A 21,645-nucleotide genomic window follows, 5' to 3' on the forward strand; every position below is an offset into this window, starting at 1 on the left:
AGGCAGTGACGTCACCAACACACGCTACTTCTAGTAAAACTGCTTAACACAACTTTTTAACAACACTGAAAAGCTGTCTTTTTAAAATGTACCTTTCAAAAGAAATCTAGCTCGAATTTAAATATATGAGTGTGTGTGTATATACAATGGCCCATTTAAATGCAATCAACTGCAATTTCAGGACTTAACTAATTGAGAATAATGTAGTAAACTTTAATGCACACGTTTCTGAGAACCTATATCGGTTTTATAAAAGGAATACCATAATTTCTGTAAATAAATAATTTGATGGTGTGAAACATTCAATTGGGTATTTTTCAGACCCTTTTAATTAAGTTTACTCTAGTAGTTCAGTGAAACTCTGTTAGGATATTTTTTAAAACTCAATTAGGAGAGGCTGCCTAGCATAATAATAGAATAGGACCAAAGAGTATTAGAGTATTAATCATGTTCAGTCATTAATTAAATGTGCAACCTTACCTAAAGAACAATCTGAGCGTTAGCGCCTCATCTGTGTCAGAGAGATAATACACATCCTTCATTCCTCATACAACATAAGGTGTTGTCAGATCACATGATATACCATACATGAAAATGCTCTATGGGCGCCTGGGTGGCTCAGTCGGTTAAGCGTCCAACTTCAGCTCAGGTCATAATCTAATGGTTCATGGGTTCAAGCCCCGCGTCGGGCTCTGTGCTGACAGCTCAGAGCCTGGAGCCTGCTTGGGATTCTGTGTCTCCCTCTCTCTCTCCCTCTGCCTCTCCTCTGCTTGTGCTTTCTCTCTCTCTCTCTCTCAAAAATAAACACTAAAAAAAATGAAGACGACTTTGGTTAAATATACACCTGCCCTATGACCCAGAAATGCCACTCTTAAGTGTATGCCCAAGAGAGCTGAATATGTACGTCCACAAAAAGCCTTACATAAGGATGTTCGTAACAGCTTTACTCATAATAGCCAAGGACTATATATACACCAAATGCTCATCAACAGAAGATAGGTAAACAAACTGTGGTATATAAGTTATATCTCAATAAAGCACTGTTAGCGTTAAAAATCTATTTTAAAAGGAATTTATAGTGAATAAATGGGAATTTTGTTGTTAAAGGAATCGACTTTGACACTTGTATTTTTTATATTCCTAAAAGAAAGTCAGTTGCTATAAACCCGCTAAAAGTATTAATCATCCATTCATCTAATATCTATTGAGTGATCCCACCCCCAGGCATGTACTAAGGGCTAGGGACAATGCTCTTGCCCTTTAGAAATTCACAGTTTTGCAAGAGATACAGGCATGTATATAAATGTGCTCTGACAGAGGCATGACAGAGGTATAGAGGCATTGTGCACACAACGGAGACAATGTTCTACTCTACCTGAGAATATCAAGGAGATTCAGGACTATCAGCTGGAGACCCTGAATCTCCTGCAGGAACACGGCCCCCTTCCCGATGAGTTTGAGCCTACCTTGCAATGGGCCCTAAATCTAAGAGAAAAGAAACTGGCCCGATCACGCCAACTGTGTCTAGCTAGGTGCCCGAGACCATAAAATTAGATTTGCGTGAAGGATTTTTTTTAAGCCATGATTGCCACCAGACTATAAGGTATACATTTCTTGTACCATCTTTGACCTAAAACAACTTAAACAGATGCAAAAAAGGATAAACTTTTCAGTTCCTGTCCCAGATTAATGAGCAGAACTAGTTTCGGTCTCAGGTCCTTCCTGTGTGTCCCACCTTGCCACGTGTAACTAGTTAAATGCGCGATCAAGTCTGGAGACACGACACAGGTCGACAGGGTGGAGTAGAACATCACTCATTCAGTCCGCCAGTCATTCAACAATGTATTGTAGTAGGTGAGAACGTGGATTCTGGAGCCAAAACACCGAGCTTATAATCTTGGCTCTGCCGCTAACTAGCTGTGTGAACTAGCTACTCAACCTCTTTCTACCTTACTTTCCTCCTCAGTAAAATGGGGCCAAAACCGCAACTGTCTCAAAGGGTTATTATGAAGATTAAATGAGTTAACATATATGAAGTCGTCAGAAGAGTCTTTGTCACATAGTTAAATGTCATAAACTTGCTTGCTAATATAGGGGGTCCAAAAAGTTAGGGAACACAGGAGAAAACTTATTTTTACATAGTATGCTAATTACACTTTACGTGAATACATTCACTGTTCTTCTATAGATTCTAGACACTGTTTCAGGTAAAGTACCTCTAAATTTAAAGCAATGTGTCCAATTGTCAACCTAAAAAAAAAAAAAGAACTACAATAAATACAAGACAGAGTGTCCCCCAAAGTCTGGAAACACAGTGAAAATCATGTATTTATTACAAATTTTTTCAGATTAACAATTAGACTCATTGCTGTAAGTTTTCTTCATCTGAAAAACTGTCTGGAGGTTGAAGAGAGACACTGGGAAAGTCATTTGAAATGTTAACAAACTATTTGAAAACAAGTTTCTCCTGCTCCCCAAGTTTTCGGAGTTGTTTTCTCAAATTTTCCCCCCTGTAGCCAACGGGAATACTTTCCAAGACCCCCAGTGGATGCCTGAAACTGCAGATACTATCAAACCCTACCTGTGTTTTCTTCTACACACACATACCTATGATGGAGCTTAACTTATAAATTAGACACAGTCAGAGATTAACAACAACAGTAATAAAATAGACCAATTATAAGAATACACCATAACGGAAGTTATTACATGAATGTGGTCTCTCTCTCTCAAACTATCTTATTGTACTCCACTCACTTTTCTCCATGTGATGATGTGAGATAAAACACCTACGTGATGAGATGAAGTGAAGCGAATGATGGAGACACTGTGTCATAGCACGAGGCTACTACCTGCCTTCTGAACCACGTATCAGAAGGAGGCTCATCTGCTTCCGGACGATAGTTGACTACGGGTAACTGAAACTGTGAAAACTGAAACCACAGATAAAGCGGGGACTACTGTAGGGACGCCTGGGTGGCTCAGTTGGTTAAGCACCCAACTCTCGATTTCAGCTCAGGTCATGATCTCGCAGTTCGCGAGCTCGAGCCCCGCATCGGGCTCTCTCTGCTGTCGGCGCAGAGCCTGCTTCAGATGCTCTGTCCCCCTCTCTCTGCCCCTCCCATGTGTGCTGCCCCTCTCTCAAAAATAAATAAACATTAAGAAACGGGGGGGGGGGGGACTACTGTAATACTATTATGAAGTACTGAGCATGAGCTGTGTGATAGCTGCTGTTGTAATGTTGGAAATAGAGCATGGGCAAAGCAGACATAAAACATTCCTGCTCTCAGGGCACCTGGGGGGCTCAGTTTGGTTAAGCATCTGACTCTTGATTTCAGCTCAGGTCATGATTTCACAGTTAGTGAGTTCGAGCCCCACACTGGGCTCTGTGCTGACAGCCTGGAGCCTGCTTAGGATTCTGTCTCCCTCTCCCTCTCTCTGCCTCTCCTCCCCTTGCCATCTCTCTCTCTCTCAAAAATAAAATAAATTTTAAAAAATTAAAAAAAAAATTCCTGCCCTCATAAAACGTAGGTTTTAGTAGGAAGAAATAGACAATAAATAATAAAATAAAACATGCCCTATGTCAGATAAGAAAAGCTATGAAGAAAACTAAAACAGAAGGTGGCTAGGGCCTATCAGTGCAATTGTGGGATGGGGCTGATTTTTCATAAATAGGGTAAATAAGAGGCCTCACTAAAAAGATGACTTTCTCAGCGGAGATCTGAAGTATGTGACAAAACAATGCAGGTATCTGGGGATGAACACTCAGGCAAAGGGAACGGCAAGTGTAAAAGCCAATCGTGGAAACCCCCCCAAAAGTCTTTTTCTATAATTTCTTCTATTTTTATCTTTTTTTCTTTGCCTCTTCTTGACAGCCTGTATCTCAGGTAGGATCCAGCTACAGACCACTTGGATCACTACAATTTCTCTTCCGTTAATTTCTCAATACAAACTTCACTCTCTGCTTTTCTTTTCTGATACAATAAAATCATTCTCATTCAGTGGTTTTTCAGGTATCATATTTCCTATCTCAAGTCTTTTGCTTTTTTTATGACTTCCATTCAATAAAAATTTACTGAGGTCTAGTACGTGCCAAGGCCTACTGGTAAAAAGATGATTATCACATGACATGTACCTTCAGAATCTAGTTAAGGATAAATATATACACACACGCACATACATAAAGTGGATAAAATATACTGTAAAAAACACCTCGCTGATATTATGAATAAAACGCCACGGCAGTTAATTCTTCCCAGTAAGCAAAAGAAGACACAGTCGGAGATATAGAGGAAAAGCCTCCTGAGCTAGGATCTGATGACTAAGTAGGAACTCAACAAACAGACAGCAGGAAACAACTAGTAGAGGGAAGAAGAAACATCTTAAGTATCAGCACAGAGATGTGAAAGCAAATAATACATTAGGATGTATTAGGATGTATTAGGATTGTATTGCTTGGATGCAATGTGTTAGCTTAGAAGACTAAGGAAATAAGAGTAGAAATGTCGATTGGGAACATGCTAAGAGGCCTGACTTTATCCCAAGAGCCAGTGGCTCCCAAATTATTTTGACCACACACCCTATCAGTCACAAAATTTTATGCATATATCTATATCTATATCTGTATCTATCTATCTATATATATACACACACACACATATATACACATATATATGTGTATACACATATATACACATATACACATATACACATACATATATACACATATACACATATATATGTGTATACACATATATATGTGTATATATGTGTGTGTGTGTGTATATGTTTCTATATCTATATATATACACACACACACATATATACACATATATACATATATACACACATATATACTCATACATGTATATATGTGTATATATGTGTGTGTATATATACATATATATATATGTTTGTTTATGTATAAATTATGCCAATAACTACTATTCTAGTATATTACACTCATTAGGAAACAAATACAAAAAGAGAAATGTGTAAAATATAAAGATGTAATAGGTAATATTTTCCTCCAACAGAATTATTTTTCACTAATTAATATCTACTAACTTAAAGAATACTGTGTGCCAATGTTACCAATCAATAACCACTGTCACTTCCATAATCGACAAATGAATATACGATGCTTCTGTTGACAATTCAGTTCTCACTTGCATTTTTCTTGCTCTCTTCATGCTACCAAGTCATCAAGAATATTTTCAAAGCCCAAAATAGTATACATGTGCTTACTTCTTTGATCTTAAGCTCAGCTGTTAAGAAATCTGAAAAACCTTTACGATAGTGAATTTAAACATATCCAAATATACCATACCTTATAAAAGGTATAAATGCATAAACAAGCTTGCTTACAATTTCATGCTTATCTACTTTATCTCTCAAAACAGCTCACAAACGCTTCAGAGTAGGGGCTGATCCTCTCTCTTTCCACTTAAAAAAAAAAATCAGGGGCGCCTGGGTGGCACAGTCGGTTAAGCGTCCGACTTCAGCCAGGTCACGATCTCGCGGTCCGTGAGTTCGAGCCCCGCGTCGGGCTCTGGGCTGATGGCTCAGAGCCTGGAGCCTGTTTCCGATTCTGTGTCTCCCTCTCTCTCTGCCCCTCCCCCGTTCATGCTCTGTCTCTCTCTGTCCCAAAAATAAATAAACGTTGAAAAAAAAAAATTAAAAAAAAAAAATCATCATAGTGCTCAGCACAGTGATAAAATAGCTGCTCCGCAAAGTACAAAAGTGATTACATTCCATTCACTGTTATCCAAAATATTAGGCCTTTTTAAAACTTAATTCTTGGGGATGCAAACCTTTAATCAGTATTTTATTTTAATTTGTAATGATTAATTTAATGCTCATAGAAGTTGATGCCTTCACAATTTTGAGATTAAGAAGCCTAGCATGATCAAAAACCAAGAAGATGTTCTCCAATATCATCATTAAACGTCACACCGGACCTTAAGTAAACACTTCAGAAATAAAGAGGATACACACCATGACCGAGCAGGATTTATACCAGGAATGCAAGGTTGGTGCCCATATGGAAATCAATCGATGCAATACACCGTATCAACAGAATAAAGGAGGAAAAACACATAATCATCTCAGTAGCTGCAGAAAAAGCATTTGACAAAAGTCAACAGCCTTTCCTTATAAAAACATTCAACAAACTAACAATAGAACTCCAGTGGCTCAGTTAAGCCTTGGCTCAGGTCATGACCTCACCGGTTCGGTTTGTGAGTTCGAGCCCTGCCTTGGCCTCAGCCTCGGGCTCTCTGCTGTCAGCCCAGAGCTTCTATCCCCGTCCCTCTGGGCTCTCCCCTGCCTGCACGTGTGCGCTCGCTCTCAAACTAAACATTAAAAACAAAACAACTCCATCAACCTTCTGATAAAAAGCATCTATGAAAACCCACACCTAACATCATACTTAATGGCGAAAGACTGAAAGCTTTCCTCTCAAGATCAGGAATGAAACTGATTCTCACCATTTCTATTCAATGTTGTACAGGAGGTTTTAGCCAAGGCAATTAAGCAAGAAAAAGAATTAAGATGCATCCGCATCGGAAAGGAAAAGTAAAACTATCTCTATGTGCAGATGACATGATATTGCGTGTAGGAAATCCTTAGGAATCTTTAAAAAAAAAACCAAAAACTATTACAGCTAATAAACAAGTTCAGCAAAGTAGCAGGATACAAGAGCAATATACAAAAATAACTCGAACGGTTGTATTTCTATACATTAGCAACGAGTAATCTAAAAATGGGATGAAGAAAATAATCCCATTTACAATAGCACCAAAGAGAATAAAATACTTGTGACTATATTTACCGAAAGAAATGTAAGCCTTGTGCACTGAAAACTACAAAAGATTTATGAAAGAAGGCGTGGGGCGCCTGGTGGCTCAGTCGGTTGGGCAACTGACTTCAGCTCAGATCATGATCTCGCAGTCAGTGAGTTCAAGCCCCGCATTGGGCTCTGTGCTGAGAGTTCAGAGCCTGGAGCCTGCTTCCAATTCTGCGTCTCCCTCTCTCTCTCTGCCCTTCCCCCGCTTGCACTCTCTCTCTGTCTCTCAAAAATGAATACATGTTAAAAAATTTTTTTAAAAAGGAAGACGACCTTAAATTAAAGGGAAGATATCTGGTGTTTGTGGATTGGAGGAACTGATGTTTGTTAAGATGGCAATATTCTCAAAATTGATCTACAGGTTCAGTGCAATCTTGATAAAAATTCTAGCTGCTTTTTTTTTTTTTACAGAAATTAACAAGCGAATGCTAAACTTGATAGGGAAATGCAAAGGACCCAGAAAGGCCACAACAATTATTGAAAAAGAACAGAGCTGGAGGACTCACCTTTATTTCAAAATTTACTACATAGCTACAGTAATCAAAATAGTGTGGCACTGGCATATAGACATATAGATCAGTAGAACAGAATTGAGAGAACAGGAGGTGCCTGGGTGGCTTAGTCAGTTAAGCATCGGCCTCTTGGTCTTGGCTCAGGTCATGATCTCATGGTTCATGAGATCGAGCCCCACATCGGGTTCCGCACTGACAGCACAGAGCCTGCTTGGGATTCTCTCTCCCTCTCTCTCTCTCTCTCTCTCTGCCTCTCTCCCGCTCATGCTCTCTCTTTCTCAAAATAAATAAATAAACTTTTTTTTTTTTAATTGAGGGTACAGAAATAAAACCTTACATCTAGGGTCAACTGATTTTTATAAGGGTGCCAGTATAATTCAATGGGGGAAGGAATAGTCTTTTCAGCAGGTAGTAGTGGGACAACTGAATATCTACACGCAAAAGAATGCGACTGGAACTCTACTTCACACCATACGCAAAAATTTAGATCCAAGATCTACATGGAAGAGCTAAAACACTGAAACTCTTCGAAAAAAACATAGGTGTGAATCTTCATGACCTTAGATTAAGCAATGACTTCTTACATATGACACTTAAGGCACAAGCACCAAAGGAAAACAGACCAACTGGACTTCATCAAAATTTAATCGAGCAAGTAAAAAAGACAACCTAAGAATGGGAGAAGATATTTGCAAGTCACAAGAGAGAGGTCTTGTATCCAGAATATAAAAAACTCGACACATAAAAAGAAAAGAAAAAAAAAACCCACCAATTAAAAATGGACAAAGGATTTGTACAGCCATTTCTTCAAAGAAGATATATAAATGGCCAACAAGGGCATAGAAAGATGCTCAACATCATTAGTCTTTGGGAAAACGTAAATGGAAACCGCAGCGAGACACTACTTTTCACCTCCAGTAGGATGGCTCTAATCGAAAAGATGGACAAGAACAAGTGTTGTCAAGGATACGGAAACACAGGAACCCTCTTACATTGCTGGTAAGAATGTAAAATGGCGCGGCTGCTAAGGAAAACCAGTTACTGGTTCCTCAAAAAGCTGAACATTGAATTGCCATCCGACCCAGCAACTCCACTCCTAGGTATACACCCAACGGAACTGAAAGCAGAGGCTCAAACTGACACTTGCAGGCTTTTGTTCATTGCAGCCCAATTCACAAGAGCCAAAATGTGAAAACAACCCAAGAATCCACCATCAGATGAATAAACAAAATGTGGTATGTTTATACAACGGAACGTTATTCAGCTACAAAAAGAATGAAGTTCACGTCAAGTATGTGAAATGAGCCAAAAACAAAAGGGCAAATACTATATGATTCACTTCCATGAGGTACCCCGAAGAGGTGAATTTATAGAGAGAGAAGGTAGATTAGAGATCAGCAGGAGAGCTTTATTGCCCAATGATTATGGAGGTGCTTTTTTTTTTTTTTTAAGTTTACTTATTTATGTTGAAAGAGAAAGTGAGCACGGGAGGGACAGAGAGAGAGAGAGAGAGAGAGAGAGAGAGAGAGAGAGAGAGACTTCCAAGCAGGTTCCACACTGTCAGCATGGAGCCCAGAACAGGGCTTGAATTCACAAACTGTGAGATCACGACCCGAGCCAAAACCAAGAGTCAGACGCTCAACCAACTGAGCCACTCAAGTGCCCCACAGTTAATGGAGTTTCTGCCTGGGGTGATGAAAGTTTTGGAAGTAGACAGTGGCAATGGTTGTGCCACACTGTGAATGTAATTAAGGTCACGGAATTGCATGCTTAAAATGACCAATTTGGTTATTTACATTTTATCCCAATTTTTAAAAGTTAACAATATACCTAAAACCACAGGATTGTATACTTTAGATGGGTGAATTGTCTGACATGTGAATTATATTGCAATAAAGCTGATTTTTAAAATGTGAAGAAAAAAAGAAAAAGAAACGAGTTCTCAGGCTATAAAAAGGACATGGGAGAATCTTAAATGCAGACTGTCAAGTAAAGAAAGGAGTCTGAAAAAGCTACATCGTATATGATTCCAATTACATAATATTCTGGAAAAGCCAAAACTATAAAGACAATAAAAAGATCAGTGGCTACCAAGGGTTCCAGGCAGGGGAGAAAGGAGGAACAGGTAGAACACAGGACATTTTCAAGGCAGTGAAACTATTATGATCCTGGAGTGGCAGATACACGACGTGCGTTTTTCAAAACCCACAGAACAGAACACCAAGAGTGAACCCTACGGTCAACAAAGGACTTTAGCGAACGTGTTAATACTGGTTATTAGTCAATTGTTACAAATGTGCCACACTAATGCGAGATGTTAACTGGAGAGGCAGTGTGTGCGGATGGCGAAGGGTATGTGGGAACTCTGTACTTTCTGTGTAAATCTGTAAATCTTTTCTCTAAATCTCAAGCTGCTCTTAAAAAAGGTCTCTTCTAAAAATGTATGCTTCACACAAAGACTGCACTGAATTGTATCCTTTTCTCATGATTCATAAGACTATTCACTTTAAATGCTAATTATAATTTTACATTAGATGGGGAGGAAATGCTTGTTTTTTTTAGCATTACAGAATACCAGACGTTTCCAAGTCATCTCCGTTTGGTATTCCCCATAACTGTTCCCTACTTCACCTCCTCCTCCACCCCCGACAAAATTATTTTATGACCTAAATTTTTGTATTCCTATACTTCCATCTAGATAGTCTTTGAGGATTCTGGAGCCTGTGGAAACGCTTCCTTACATTTATGACTAAATTCCAGTCCAATTATAATTGTGAATTACAGTGACCTTATTACACCAAGCTGCCATGCTTCCTGTCTTATTCACTTTGTTCATCTTCTACGAGCTATCGTTCTATCGGGAACCTTACGTGTGTTAGTTTTACACATTCCTTTGAAAGAAAATTGCTCTCTCAGGCACTGAAGAGTCAACACAAAGTCTTGTGGAAACTGTAACTGTCCCAGAGAAAGGGAGCTGATACATTTGAGCATAACTTTCCCCCAGCTCCTGCTTCAAAACGATCCCTTCCCAAACGTCTAATCTTTAGTGGCACACCATACACATTTCTTTTACCTTGGTCTTTTCCAGCTTCGTCTACGTGTTGAAAATCTTTTAGTGTCTGAAGTTTACAGAACCCCTCTCTGCAATGCTGGATAACTTTCTTTGATCCATTCTTGATGAGATAATCCATGAGCGTAAGGGATTTATACACATGACGCCAGCTCTTCCCGTGGTCACCGAGTCTCTGCCACAGCATATTCATAATCTCTGACAGAGAAATTGTGTTGAAAGTCAGGTCACTGATATCTAACATGAGAGAACTCGAAGGACCCCAAGGGTCATTGGAAGTTGCTTCCCTGACTTTTATTTCGGCATCTGAGTAATTCTTCATGAAGTTTTTCACTTGCCTCCTGAATGCCATCGGTAAGAAGTTTGAAGGTGGGATGGGGGTGTGAGCAACGGAAAAGGAGTTCATATAATTGGTTTATAAAATTGAGAGGTAACTGGCCCCCCGTTCTGCTGCTCCCAAACACAAATGATTAATCTCCATTTTGACGAGGCATCAATTTCCTGCAAAGCAAAGCACAAGAAATAGGTAAGTGAAAGCTTTTCTGAGAAGTCTACAGAAGACCAAGTCAGTGTGAGAAATCTAGTTTTACTTAGAAATCAGCCCCTCACTTACAGGAGCCAGAATTGAGGGCACTATATAAAATTCTCCTAGGAGCTGTATGGGAAAATCTCTCACGAGGGATTGGCCCATATTATGTGAAGAAATATAGGTGGTGTTTTTAGTCCTAAACGTTTCTGCAGAAAATTTTCACTCAATTACTCAACCTCTTTGGCCAGAAATAAAATGATCTTAAAGCATTACATGGACAGTGGGCAAGTCAGTTTAAGAAAATGGAGCTTGGGGGGCACCTGGGTGGCTCAGTCGGTGAAGCATCTGGCTTCGGCTCAGGTTGTGATCTCACGGTTCGCGGGTTCGAGCCCCACGTGGGGCTCTGTGCTGACAGCTCAGAGCCTGGAGCCTGCTTGGAATTCTGTGTCTCCCTCTCTCTCTGCCTGTTCCCTGCTCGCTCGCTCTCTCTCTCAAAAATAAATAAATAAACATTAAAAACAAAGAAAATATGGAACTTGTGCTCTGACATCTCATGCTTAAAACTTGTCTTGTATAAAACAGTGTGTCCCGAAGGTAATTAAGACGGTTAACGACTGAGTCTTAGCGTCATCAAGTGACCCCGTGGTTGTATTCTTCTTAGAACTACATACAAGTCACTAGAATCAGATCTAAATATGTTCTGCTTTCTTGTTAATCTGAAAGTAGGGAGGGTTGTGGACTATTCACCCCTGCACCTCAGCAGACTCCACATCTAACTCAGGGTACCCTCAACCAATGTGTAAGGTTAATAAGGTCAAGGAAAAGGTTAAATTACTTTCTTTACTGGGCTTCAGTAAAGGAAGTATGTGTTTAGGACTAAACAATGTCAATAGTGTAATTCAAATGGGGGTAACAACGTCCCTAAAACCTGGAGTGATTATCAGTGGGATCTGTCAGATCCCAGAACAAGGGCGCACAAAGTGTGCCCACTGAGGATGACACAAAATACGCTAAAACCTTAAACGGTTTTTAAGGTTTTGAGATCTGCAGCCCCACAACCTTAAATGATGCTTCTGATCAATTCACAGCTCACATGAAACCATTCCCTTCCCCCTTTGTCATTGCTTTGCATTAAGGTGGGTCAGTTGGTTTGCATTTTCCCTGGTGATTCACCACCGATGGCCACCGAGATCATGTACTAAATTGATTTCGAGCCCTGACAAGCATCCAGAGCCAGTGAAGCCTCAACGATCTGTAATCAGATTTTACTAGAGAAACGGCACACACACAAAAGAAAAACATTAAAATCCATAACAAATTTGTCTTGTTTTCAGTGTTGTTTTTCTTCCTGGACCTTCACAACTCCCAGCTCAGGTTTGATCAATTTCTGTGTGTGTATTTAAGGGAGACATAAATTTTCAGAAGCAAACTAAATGAGTTATCCCTTCTTTTTCAAAAAATAAGAGAAGGGGATAATCAACTTTTTTTTTTTTTTTTTTTTGGTAAAAGTACAACACATCCTCAAATAAGCAAGATAGAAAATGTATCAGCTTAATTAACATTTCTCTAATATTAACATTTAATTGACCATCATCAACCCTAGGAAGAAAACAATAAGTTGTGTGTTTTTACAATTTTCTGATTTTCTCTCGTTTGCACTTCAAACACAGGCATTTTTATCTCAAATAAGCAAGATAGAAAATGTATCAGCTTAATTAACATTTCTCTAATATTAACATTTAATTGACCATCATCAACCCTAGGAAGAAAACAATAAGTTGTGTGTTTTTACAATTTTCTGATTTTCTCTCGTTTGCACTTCAAACACAGGCATTTTTATCTGACTCATTCCTGCAGCAAAAACCAGATTTCTAATGTGTTTCAATATGCTATTAAAATTTTCAACCATGAGGGCTTTCTTCAGTCAATGCAGAGATGCACTGTGACACTGGCTTAGAGCAACAAATATTGATCTGTTTCCTCACAAGTCTATTAAAAAAAAAAACAAAAACCTGTTAGATTCATAACCTGCTGATGAACAACAGTCATCAAACATGCTCGTTTTTCCTTTTTTTTTTTTTTTTTTGGCTAGCTACCTATCTATATTTTGGAGGAAGAAAATCCTAATTTTTTAGGTTTCCCTATATTCTCTAAATTGCATTTGAAAAATGCTTTCTTAAATAAATTTTCTGCCCCAGGAAAGTATCTAAATAATTAGCTTCAATCCAATAGGGCAGTTTAAAATGGATGTGCTTGACATTATACTGAAATTAAATACATTCCCCACCATTAGTAAAAGCCCGAAGAAAAAAGTCTGGCTAGGTGAATTACTATCATTTTACGAATGCATTAGTACTTTATGACACGATCAGAGAATATGTAAGACACCATTCTGCCATTGGTTTCTTTTCAGATTAACAAGTTCAGTTGGTGTTGGTTGTAAATTGTATGTTGGTTTTATGTGTTTTAGACACCGGACTACATGCAAATGTTCAGTTTCCTCACACCATCAGAGACTTGAGATAGTAATTACGGTGATATGACATCTGAGACAGAAGTGATGCCTGAGAGGGTAAATTTACACACCTGAATTTTGGTCGTCTGGCTACCCTAACCCCTAGAATACTTAGAAACGGAGGGAAGTAAGATACTCTATGTCACAAAGCTGGGCCACCTCCTCCGGGAGGCCTTCAGCAAGCACACTAACTACTTAGATCTTCCCAGAGACTCTTTCTGCACCAGGTTCATTTCCTTCATGGCACTTACCACGGTCTGTACTTGTGCACTTGTCATTTGCTTTCTTCACCACCAGACTAGAAGCTCCGTGATGGCAGGGACCATGACCATCTTATTTACAAGGCAGTATAATCCTATTGCCCAACAGGTATCTAGAACATAGTAGATACTCGAGAAACAGGTGTTGAGTGAATGCCCAAATGACTGAGTGACTCTGCTTTGAGATAAACCTGCATTGGTCCCACAGTTTTGGATTATAAACATGATATTTAGAAAAATATATTAAAGTCCTGTAATTGTCGAGTAAAATCCTAGAGTGTGGAGCAAATCTTTTCAAATTAATCAGTAAGTATTTCTTGAGTATCTACTATTTGTACTGCTTTGTGGATGACATAAGAAATCTAAAACATGATCCCAACATGCAAAAACCAGTGTCTGGTTAAGGGGCTTTTTTCCTTAAATAATTCCAAAATAAACAACAGGATGAGGTAGAAAACGTCTCTTGGTTCTCTTTTTAGAGTTACCCACTTCCACAATGCTTTGGCAAACGCTGTTTCCTCCCCCAACTTTACCTTAATCACAACAGGAAATCATGTAAGCTATCAAGGGACATTATGGAATTCAAACCCAGGGTTTTTTCTCAGACTTTTGAAGGGTAATGCGGTGCCTCTACCATAAGTCACATGATAACCACAGTAAGGTCAGGGGCGGGGGGGGGGGGGGCGCGCTCGGAACAAACAAACATTAACATGACCGCAAAAACTTGTTCATATTGGGAATAAATAAAGACAAATGGCTCGCTTCAATTCAGGTCTTGCGGCCAAATGAATTGAGGGAAAAACTGGTCTTCAAAACTCTTCGGATGTCAGAATCAAGAACAAGGGATTGAGAAGCCGAAAAGGACTATACCCGACGACCTAGGACAATAACAAGGGCAGCATCGAAGAGGCTGAGCGCAAGCGGCATCTGGAAAGGTGCATTTAGGGTAGTGCCACGAAGAGAGTGCTATAGGTTCTGCCTATAGACTTAAGTTTACCCAGGAGAAAAAAAAAAGTTCTGGACAAGACTGTCATGGGTGAGTGACTACAGAGAATACCAAGATGGCATTAGGAGGTGTTACCGTTTCAATGGGAAGAATATGGCAAGAGGCAGAGAAACCAACTTTTTGGAGCCCTCCTGTATGTTCATTAATTCAATCAACTGTTAGCTTTCTAGTTTACCATGCAGCAGACTCTATTCTAAGAAACGGGGGGGAAGATGCACAAGACACAGACCCCTCCTGGAATAAAGGGCTACTCTTTTTCGAATGCTCACAATGTACTCACACCTCACATACCTCATCTCATTAATTAGGGTTCCAAAGGCCTGGATTTGAGGTCCTGCTCTGCCATTCCCTAATTAAGGCTCAACAACTTCTCTGAGCCCCTGTTCCCTCATCTGCAGCATAAAGAATAATCACCACACAGAAAGAACTGTCGAGAAGAAGAAATGAGATGCTCCAGAAAGAATTCTGAACATGAAGGGTGAAGGCTGAGAGACAATCAACTTCCTGTAGACGGGGTCTTTCCTTGGCATCCATTTCTTCATTCATTCAACAACCACTTCAGAACGACCACTGCGTGCAACGCAGGCCCTAAGTCACATGGAGCCACACGGCTGAACCGGCCCACTGCCTGCCGTCGGAGAGCACACAGTTTACTTGGGAAGGTTGGGCCGCACAGAAGCTTCTAGAAGGAGGGCGTGACATGATGGCGTCACACAGCGGGGGGCCTTCCCTCACGCAAAGCATGGTGGCCTCGGCCCCCTAGCGCCCACGCCCACACCCGCACAGCGACGGCACCGGCCTGGGACAGGAGGCAGGGAGCAGCCCCTCCATGCCCGCCTGCACCCACAAACGAGAATCTACTACCTGAGGGGAAGATCCAGCCACCAGCGTCGGGGCCTTTTTTCTGCTCAAATTCAAGCCCCTCGTTCCCAGGCTGATCGCCTCCTGCGGCCGGGCGCCAGCGCCCATGCCTTTCCCCACTTCCGCTGCCTCACTTCCGGCCCCTCACTTCCGGCTTGTGGGAGGTCTGGTGCCCGCTGCTCCCAGGGCGTCCAGCAAAAGGGACGGGAGGGGTTAAAATGATCCAACTTGGGGCTATCAAGTGGCATGAAGGCAAATGTCTTCATTTAACAACCCACGGGGCTATGCTGCTGCCCTATTCCTCCTTTCAAAGAGAAGTTTTCACAATTTGTGTTACCGATGTATTTTAACTGACTGGATCCGGCACCCGCAGCTGATCTCCACCTCAAAGGAGTGTAATGATGGTAGTTTTCCAGGGATGAAAAGAGCAGTGTGTGTGATGGGCAGTGACAGAGTGCCTCCAGTGTGGGCTTCGGGTACCGCTGACGCGCAGTCTTGAAATATTCACCCGATCTTCAGGGAGCGCCCACTGCGTGCCAGGGATCCGGCTAAGCTGTAAGGACGTAAGGACCCAGAGAGAAAGAATGAGTCCAATGCTGCCTGAGTTTACAGACTAGTGGAGGTGACAGGCACCGTCACAGAGGATTGTGACAAGGTATGTATCTGGTAATAAGAGAGGAGAGAGCATCTAATTCTGCCAAGGCGTATTTAAGGGCAGGTTTCACGGAAAGCTTTACATCAGAATCTTAAAGGATGACAGGGAGTTCACTGGATAGACAAAGTGGAGGAGCCCATTGGAGGCAAAGGACACATCATGTGTAAAGACTTGAAAGCTGAGAGAGCCTATTATCTTGGTCAGACCGCAAGTACTGCAGTTCCTGTGGCTTCTCAAAGGCTATTTGTGGAACAGCAAAGGTAGATGAAATGGCAATGGAAAGTCAGGTCATGAAAGACCTTGTCCACACTGCTAGGTGATCCTACCTGGTAGGCATTGAGAATAGAATCAAGCCCATGTTTTCAAAGACTATGCCAATATTCCACCAGGATGGAGGGAATAGACTTAGACAATAGCAAAATCCTTCACAGATGGAAGTAACTTTGTTTTTAGCTCCTACGACTTCAATCATAATTATTATTTTAACAGATCTCACGATCAGTACTGACACGTAGGTAGGTAATTATAATCTAAAATGGCAGGAGATATGAAAGAAGCTGGTGTGTTTATAACATTGCTTAGCTGGCTATCATTTAGAGGAGTGAGGATAGTAGCCAGGGGGAAATTAAAAAGGTAGCCTAGAAACAGATTGTTCAGGGCCTTGAATGCCATGCTAAGCTGTTATTCTATAAAACAGTGGGGGACAAACAGCAAGTATTTCGTATAGTGAGCGATAGTTTATGAAGATTTTTTTTCTAGGCATATCTTATGTAAACTTCAAAGGAACTCTGAAAAGTAGGTATAATTATTCCATTTTACAAATGAGGAAGTTGAGTTTGGGGAACATGCATTCATTCTACATTATTGAGCACCTGCTAAGGGCCAGGCACGATGTTGAGCTACGGGAATACAAAGAAGTAATAGTCTAATTAAAAAGACAAAAATAAATTAGCAATTATAATAAGTTGCTGTGATAAAAATGTTTGGGGAGTAAAAAGAGGATTTGTCTAAATCTACATAATTAGAGAAGTCTTCCTGGAAGAGGTGAACTTGAGCTGAGTTTGAAGGAACAAATAGGTTACACAAATTGCCCAGAGATATTCAACTAGCAAGCTGTTGGGCTGGAACTTGACCCAAATTTTCAGCGTCCAATCTATGCCCTTTCCTCTACCCCAAGGACCAATTTTTGGTCTTTGATGTTGAGCTCTATTGACATTCTTTTTTTTTTTTAATGTTTATTTATTTTTGAGAGAGAGAGACAGTATGAGTGAGGGAGGAGCAGAGAGAGGGAGACACAGAATCCGAAGCAGGCTCCATCCAGGCTCTGAGCTGTCAGCACAGAGCCCAATGTGGGGCTCGAACTCATGAGCCGCGAGATCATGACCAGAGCTGAAGTCAGACGGCTACTGACCTAGCCACCCAGGCGCCCCTCTTTTTTTTTTTAATATTATTTTCAAGTAATCTCTACACCCAATGTGGGGCTCGAACTCACAATCCTGAGATCAAGAGCCACATGCTCCACCGACTGAGCCAGCCAGGCGTCCCTCCGTTGACATTCTCAGTCACAAGTCTACCTGTTGCAGTTTGAAAAGGTTGGATCCCAGTTTTTCCTTTTCAAACCCATTCATTTCCTCCTTTTGGAATGGATCTTCGGATGTCTTTGAAAGGGAGTTGATTAGGCTCAGCAAAACTGTAAAGTGTTCTCTACCTAGTGGAATTAACTTCATTAAAGTGACATAATGTGAGAGGCCCTTCTCTGCTTTCTTCCATTTGGGGGCACCATAATTTAGGTGCAGTACTGTAGCTCACCAAATACACGGTTTTACAATTATGACTTGGTGTGGTTTTTTTCTCCCCTGAACTTGGAGTTTTGTAAAAGTGAACAGTTTCCTTCGCTTGGTTTCTAGGATCTCGTTGCTTGTCATCTCCTTGGCTGGTTCCTTCTCATTTCTCTGACCTCTCAACTTTGAAGGGGTCTGTTCTCTATCAATATTCATTCCCTGGGTGGCTTTATCCACTTTCATAAATTTAAATACATTCCATCTCTCTCAACAACTCTCAAGTTTTTATCTCCAGCACTAACCTCTCCTGACCTCCAGACTCATATCTATCTTGACATCCCCACTGGTCTTTCTCATAGACATCTCAAACTTAATATGTCCAAAACCAAACTTTGGATCTTCCAAGCTTGTTCCCCCAGCTCAGTGATGACACATCCTTGCTTCTCACTTCTCAGGCCACGAACCTTGGAGTCACCATTGACACCCCTCTTTGTCACCCAGACTTCACATCTTATCATCAGCTCACCGTTAAATGCAGGGTGGCCACCAAGTCTGGGTAATATGAGGTTGGTAGGTGATAAATGGTTCATCAATGCCACAGTGTAATTCACAGTAAAGTAATAATATTGATGTTTCCAGACTTTGTGGTCGCCCTGTATATTCAGAATTCACACATTTCCCACCACCTCCACTCTCTACCACCTGTCCTAAGTTGCTGACTTCTCTTGCCAGGACTTTTGCAGTAGCTTCCTAACTGGTCTCCCTGCTTCTCCTCTTGCTCCCTTATGATTTAATCTCAACACAACAATCAGAGTGATGCTTCTAAAGCCTAAAACCCAAGTGAGATCATGTAACTCCCCAGTTCAAAATCTTCCATCGGCTCCTGTTTGACTCAGAATATAACCATGACCAGCAAGATCCTATGTGTTCCGGCCCCTGCTCTCTCTCTCACCTCCATCCTGACTCCTCTCCTCCTCCCTCATTGTATCAAGCTCGCTCCCACCATAAGGCGCTGCACTTGCCGGTCCCTATACCTGCAAAAGCTATTTCCCCAGAGAGCCATCAGCCTGGCTCCCTCACTTTGTTCTGGACTTAGCTCAAACGTCCTTTGATCTCCCAATAAATTTGCAACCCCTGCCCCCCCAACGTCAGCTACACTCTCTCTAACCCTTGCCTCATTTTATGATTCTCTATAGTAGTACAACCATCTGATATATGTAATTATTTCTCTGTCGGCCAGAAGGTAAGATCCAGGAGGCCAAGGACTATGTTTGGTTCCCTGCTGTATTCCCAGCACTTAGAACAGGCCTATTGCAGAGTGGGTATTCAAACTTTATTTACTGAATGAATGGAAAGAGAATGTCTGAATCTGTACTACTGAATGAGAAATACACCCTTTACCATAAAGGTAAGTTAAACATAATTATGTACAAGAAATTCTGATATTAACAATGACCCCTCAAAAGGAACTGCTGAAAAATTTTAAATGAGTATGGTTTTAAAAGAAAATTTCTCTATTATGGAGAAGTCCAGATTTCACATATTCTTGAATCCTCCCAATTTTGCTGATATTTTCGGAGTGTCCCAGGATTGTGCCAGCATTCTCGCATTAGAGTCTTTATTCTTAGCTTCTGCCTTTGCACTTGCTCGATTACAGAGCATCCATGAAATAGATCAGTAGAGCGGCCTCACTCTCCTGTCAGTATGCTCTATAACATGTCTGTTGATCATTACTTACTATTGAAATAACTTCTCTTTTTTTGAGATTTTCCTGTTCTGCATTCCGTCCCACACTTGTAAGGGAAAGGGTTCTATTCTGCTCCCCGAGGGGTAGTCCCCTGTGGAAAAGCAGCTTCCTCATTACAGTGCAAGCTGAAAACACCCTGATACTTCCTACAGTATCCACTTGTCTATCCACTTGTCTTTTCTCCTTCCTTCCCACTCTCACTGTTCAACAACTTCGAAACCACTGACTTGGGATAGGACTGTGACCAGAGGATTTCGGTGTCTCAAAACTGGCTGTGAAGCTACTGGGTAGAATGATGGAATCCAAAAAGGTCCTTAGACCATGAAGACTGAAGAACACTAAGGCCAACGTTGAGATGTTTATTGTTCTAAAGTCCGTGACCTGCTGTTGCCTTTAAAATTCTATCTTAATAACCTGTGGAAATAGTGGGAACTCTGATCAGACACAACTTGCATTATTTAACAAGCTTGCATTAACAAAAAGAAAATCCTGGATTAAGGAGTTGGGAATAGCAAATGACCTCCTTTAACTCATTCAATAAATATTTGTTGAGCACCTACTGTGACCAAAATATGCTGATGATTCCAAACCAGATTCTTCTTTTCTATTTCAATAAAATGGCTGAGCAGTTACAACCAAGGAGAACTCCCCCTCCCAAAAAAAGGAAATTTCAAACAAGATTTTGGTACAAGGGGGCGAAAAGTTAAAAAAGGATATCATCTCATAATGTAGCGTGAGTCTAAATTTTAGAACTCCGAACTGAGTCTTATTTTTCTTATTATTTTTTTATACTTATTTTTATTTTGGGGAGAGAGACAGAGTATGAGCAGAGAGGGGCAGAGAGAGAGGGAGACAGCGTCTGAAGCAGGCTCCAGGCTCTGAGCTGTCAGCGCAGAACCTGACATGGGGCTTGACAAACTCAAAGAACGTGGGGCTTGAGATCATGACCCGAGCCAAAGTCGGATGCTCAACCAACTGAGCCACCCAGGTGCCCCCAAACTGAGTCTTATATGATTCCCTCCTTCTTAGCCTTCAAGGAATTAATGCTAGGAAGAGCCTGTGAGCCAACATTTTCCTCTTTCTCTTGAGCCTAGTCCCTAAACTCTGACTGGTATCACGTAGCAAGTAGCAACGTCTCTTATTTTGTGCAAAGGTGCAGCGTTGGCAATCCATTTTCTAGCAAGAGCAAAGAGAGGAAGAGGCCTTCACAAGCTGCACTTGGTATGGGAACCTACGGGGGGGGGGGGCATTGTTTTTTGTGTTTTTTGTTTTTGTTTTTTTTTTTTTACAAATTTTAAGGTTAGAACAAAGGAAGCTAAAGGTGACAACAACCTTAGGTCAGTGAAAAACCTTTAAATCCTAGAAGGCCTTTAGCCCAGCCAACTCAGGAGAAAGGGAAATCTCAAAAATCTAAGTAACCAGTCCCAGCTCGTGCCTGACTGGCAAAACTGGGGTTAGAACTAATCCTGGCTCAAAACTGCTGCTTCTTTTTCTTTCTTTCTTTCTTTTTCTCCCCCCATTAAGGGTAATGTTACGGACTAAGAATAATATTATGGGCTGAGTGTACTAAGAAAGCATTTTTCGCTGGGATTTTAACTTTGTGAGTGATCCCAGGGTGATATTAAATAAGTTCCCCGAAGAAGTCCTAATTTTTCTCTGGATTCTTCAATGTACTAAGAGAAAATGGGAGCTTTCCTTCAGAGCGGCAGCAGCTTTGTTGATGGATCATCTCTAGGATTAGAGATTTTCTTATGTGAACATAATTGTTCGGGGGGGAAATTGTTAAAATTGAAACCAAGCAAAAAGAAGCAAAAGTGTTTCAGAGAACCTCCTGCATTTTAGTTCAACTCTGGCAGCAAGAA

General features: G+C 40.9%; 1 protein-coding gene across 2 annotated transcripts in view; it reads right to left on the bottom strand.

The window, feature by feature from the left end:
• ENTHD1 (ENTH domain containing 1) overlaps window positions 1-16,247 on the bottom strand; it is a 104,674-nt gene extending 88,427 nt beyond the window's left edge. The window contains exons 1-2 of one of the 2 annotated variants that reach the window (XM_043562661.1): window positions 15,604-16,247; window positions 10,433-10,930 (exon numbers count right to left, since the gene is read on the bottom strand). In XM_043562661.1, the coding sequence (XP_043418596.1) occupies window positions 10,433-10,835 (403 nt within the window). In that variant the 5' untranslated portion in view covers window positions 10,836-10,930; window positions 15,604-16,247. Of the gene's footprint in view, window positions 1-10,432; window positions 10,931-13,724; window positions 15,397-15,603 lie in introns of those variants that run through there. The other variant, XM_043562663.1, reaches the window with a different exon arrangement.
• Window positions 16,248-21,645: the final 5,398 nt, after the last annotated feature.

The sequence above is a fragment of the Prionailurus bengalensis genome, chromosome B4, assembly GCF_016509475.1.
Source record: "Prionailurus bengalensis isolate Pbe53 chromosome B4, Fcat_Pben_1.1_paternal_pri, whole genome shotgun sequence".
Taxonomy (NCBI): Eukaryota; Metazoa; Chordata; class Mammalia; order Carnivora; family Felidae; genus Prionailurus; species Prionailurus bengalensis.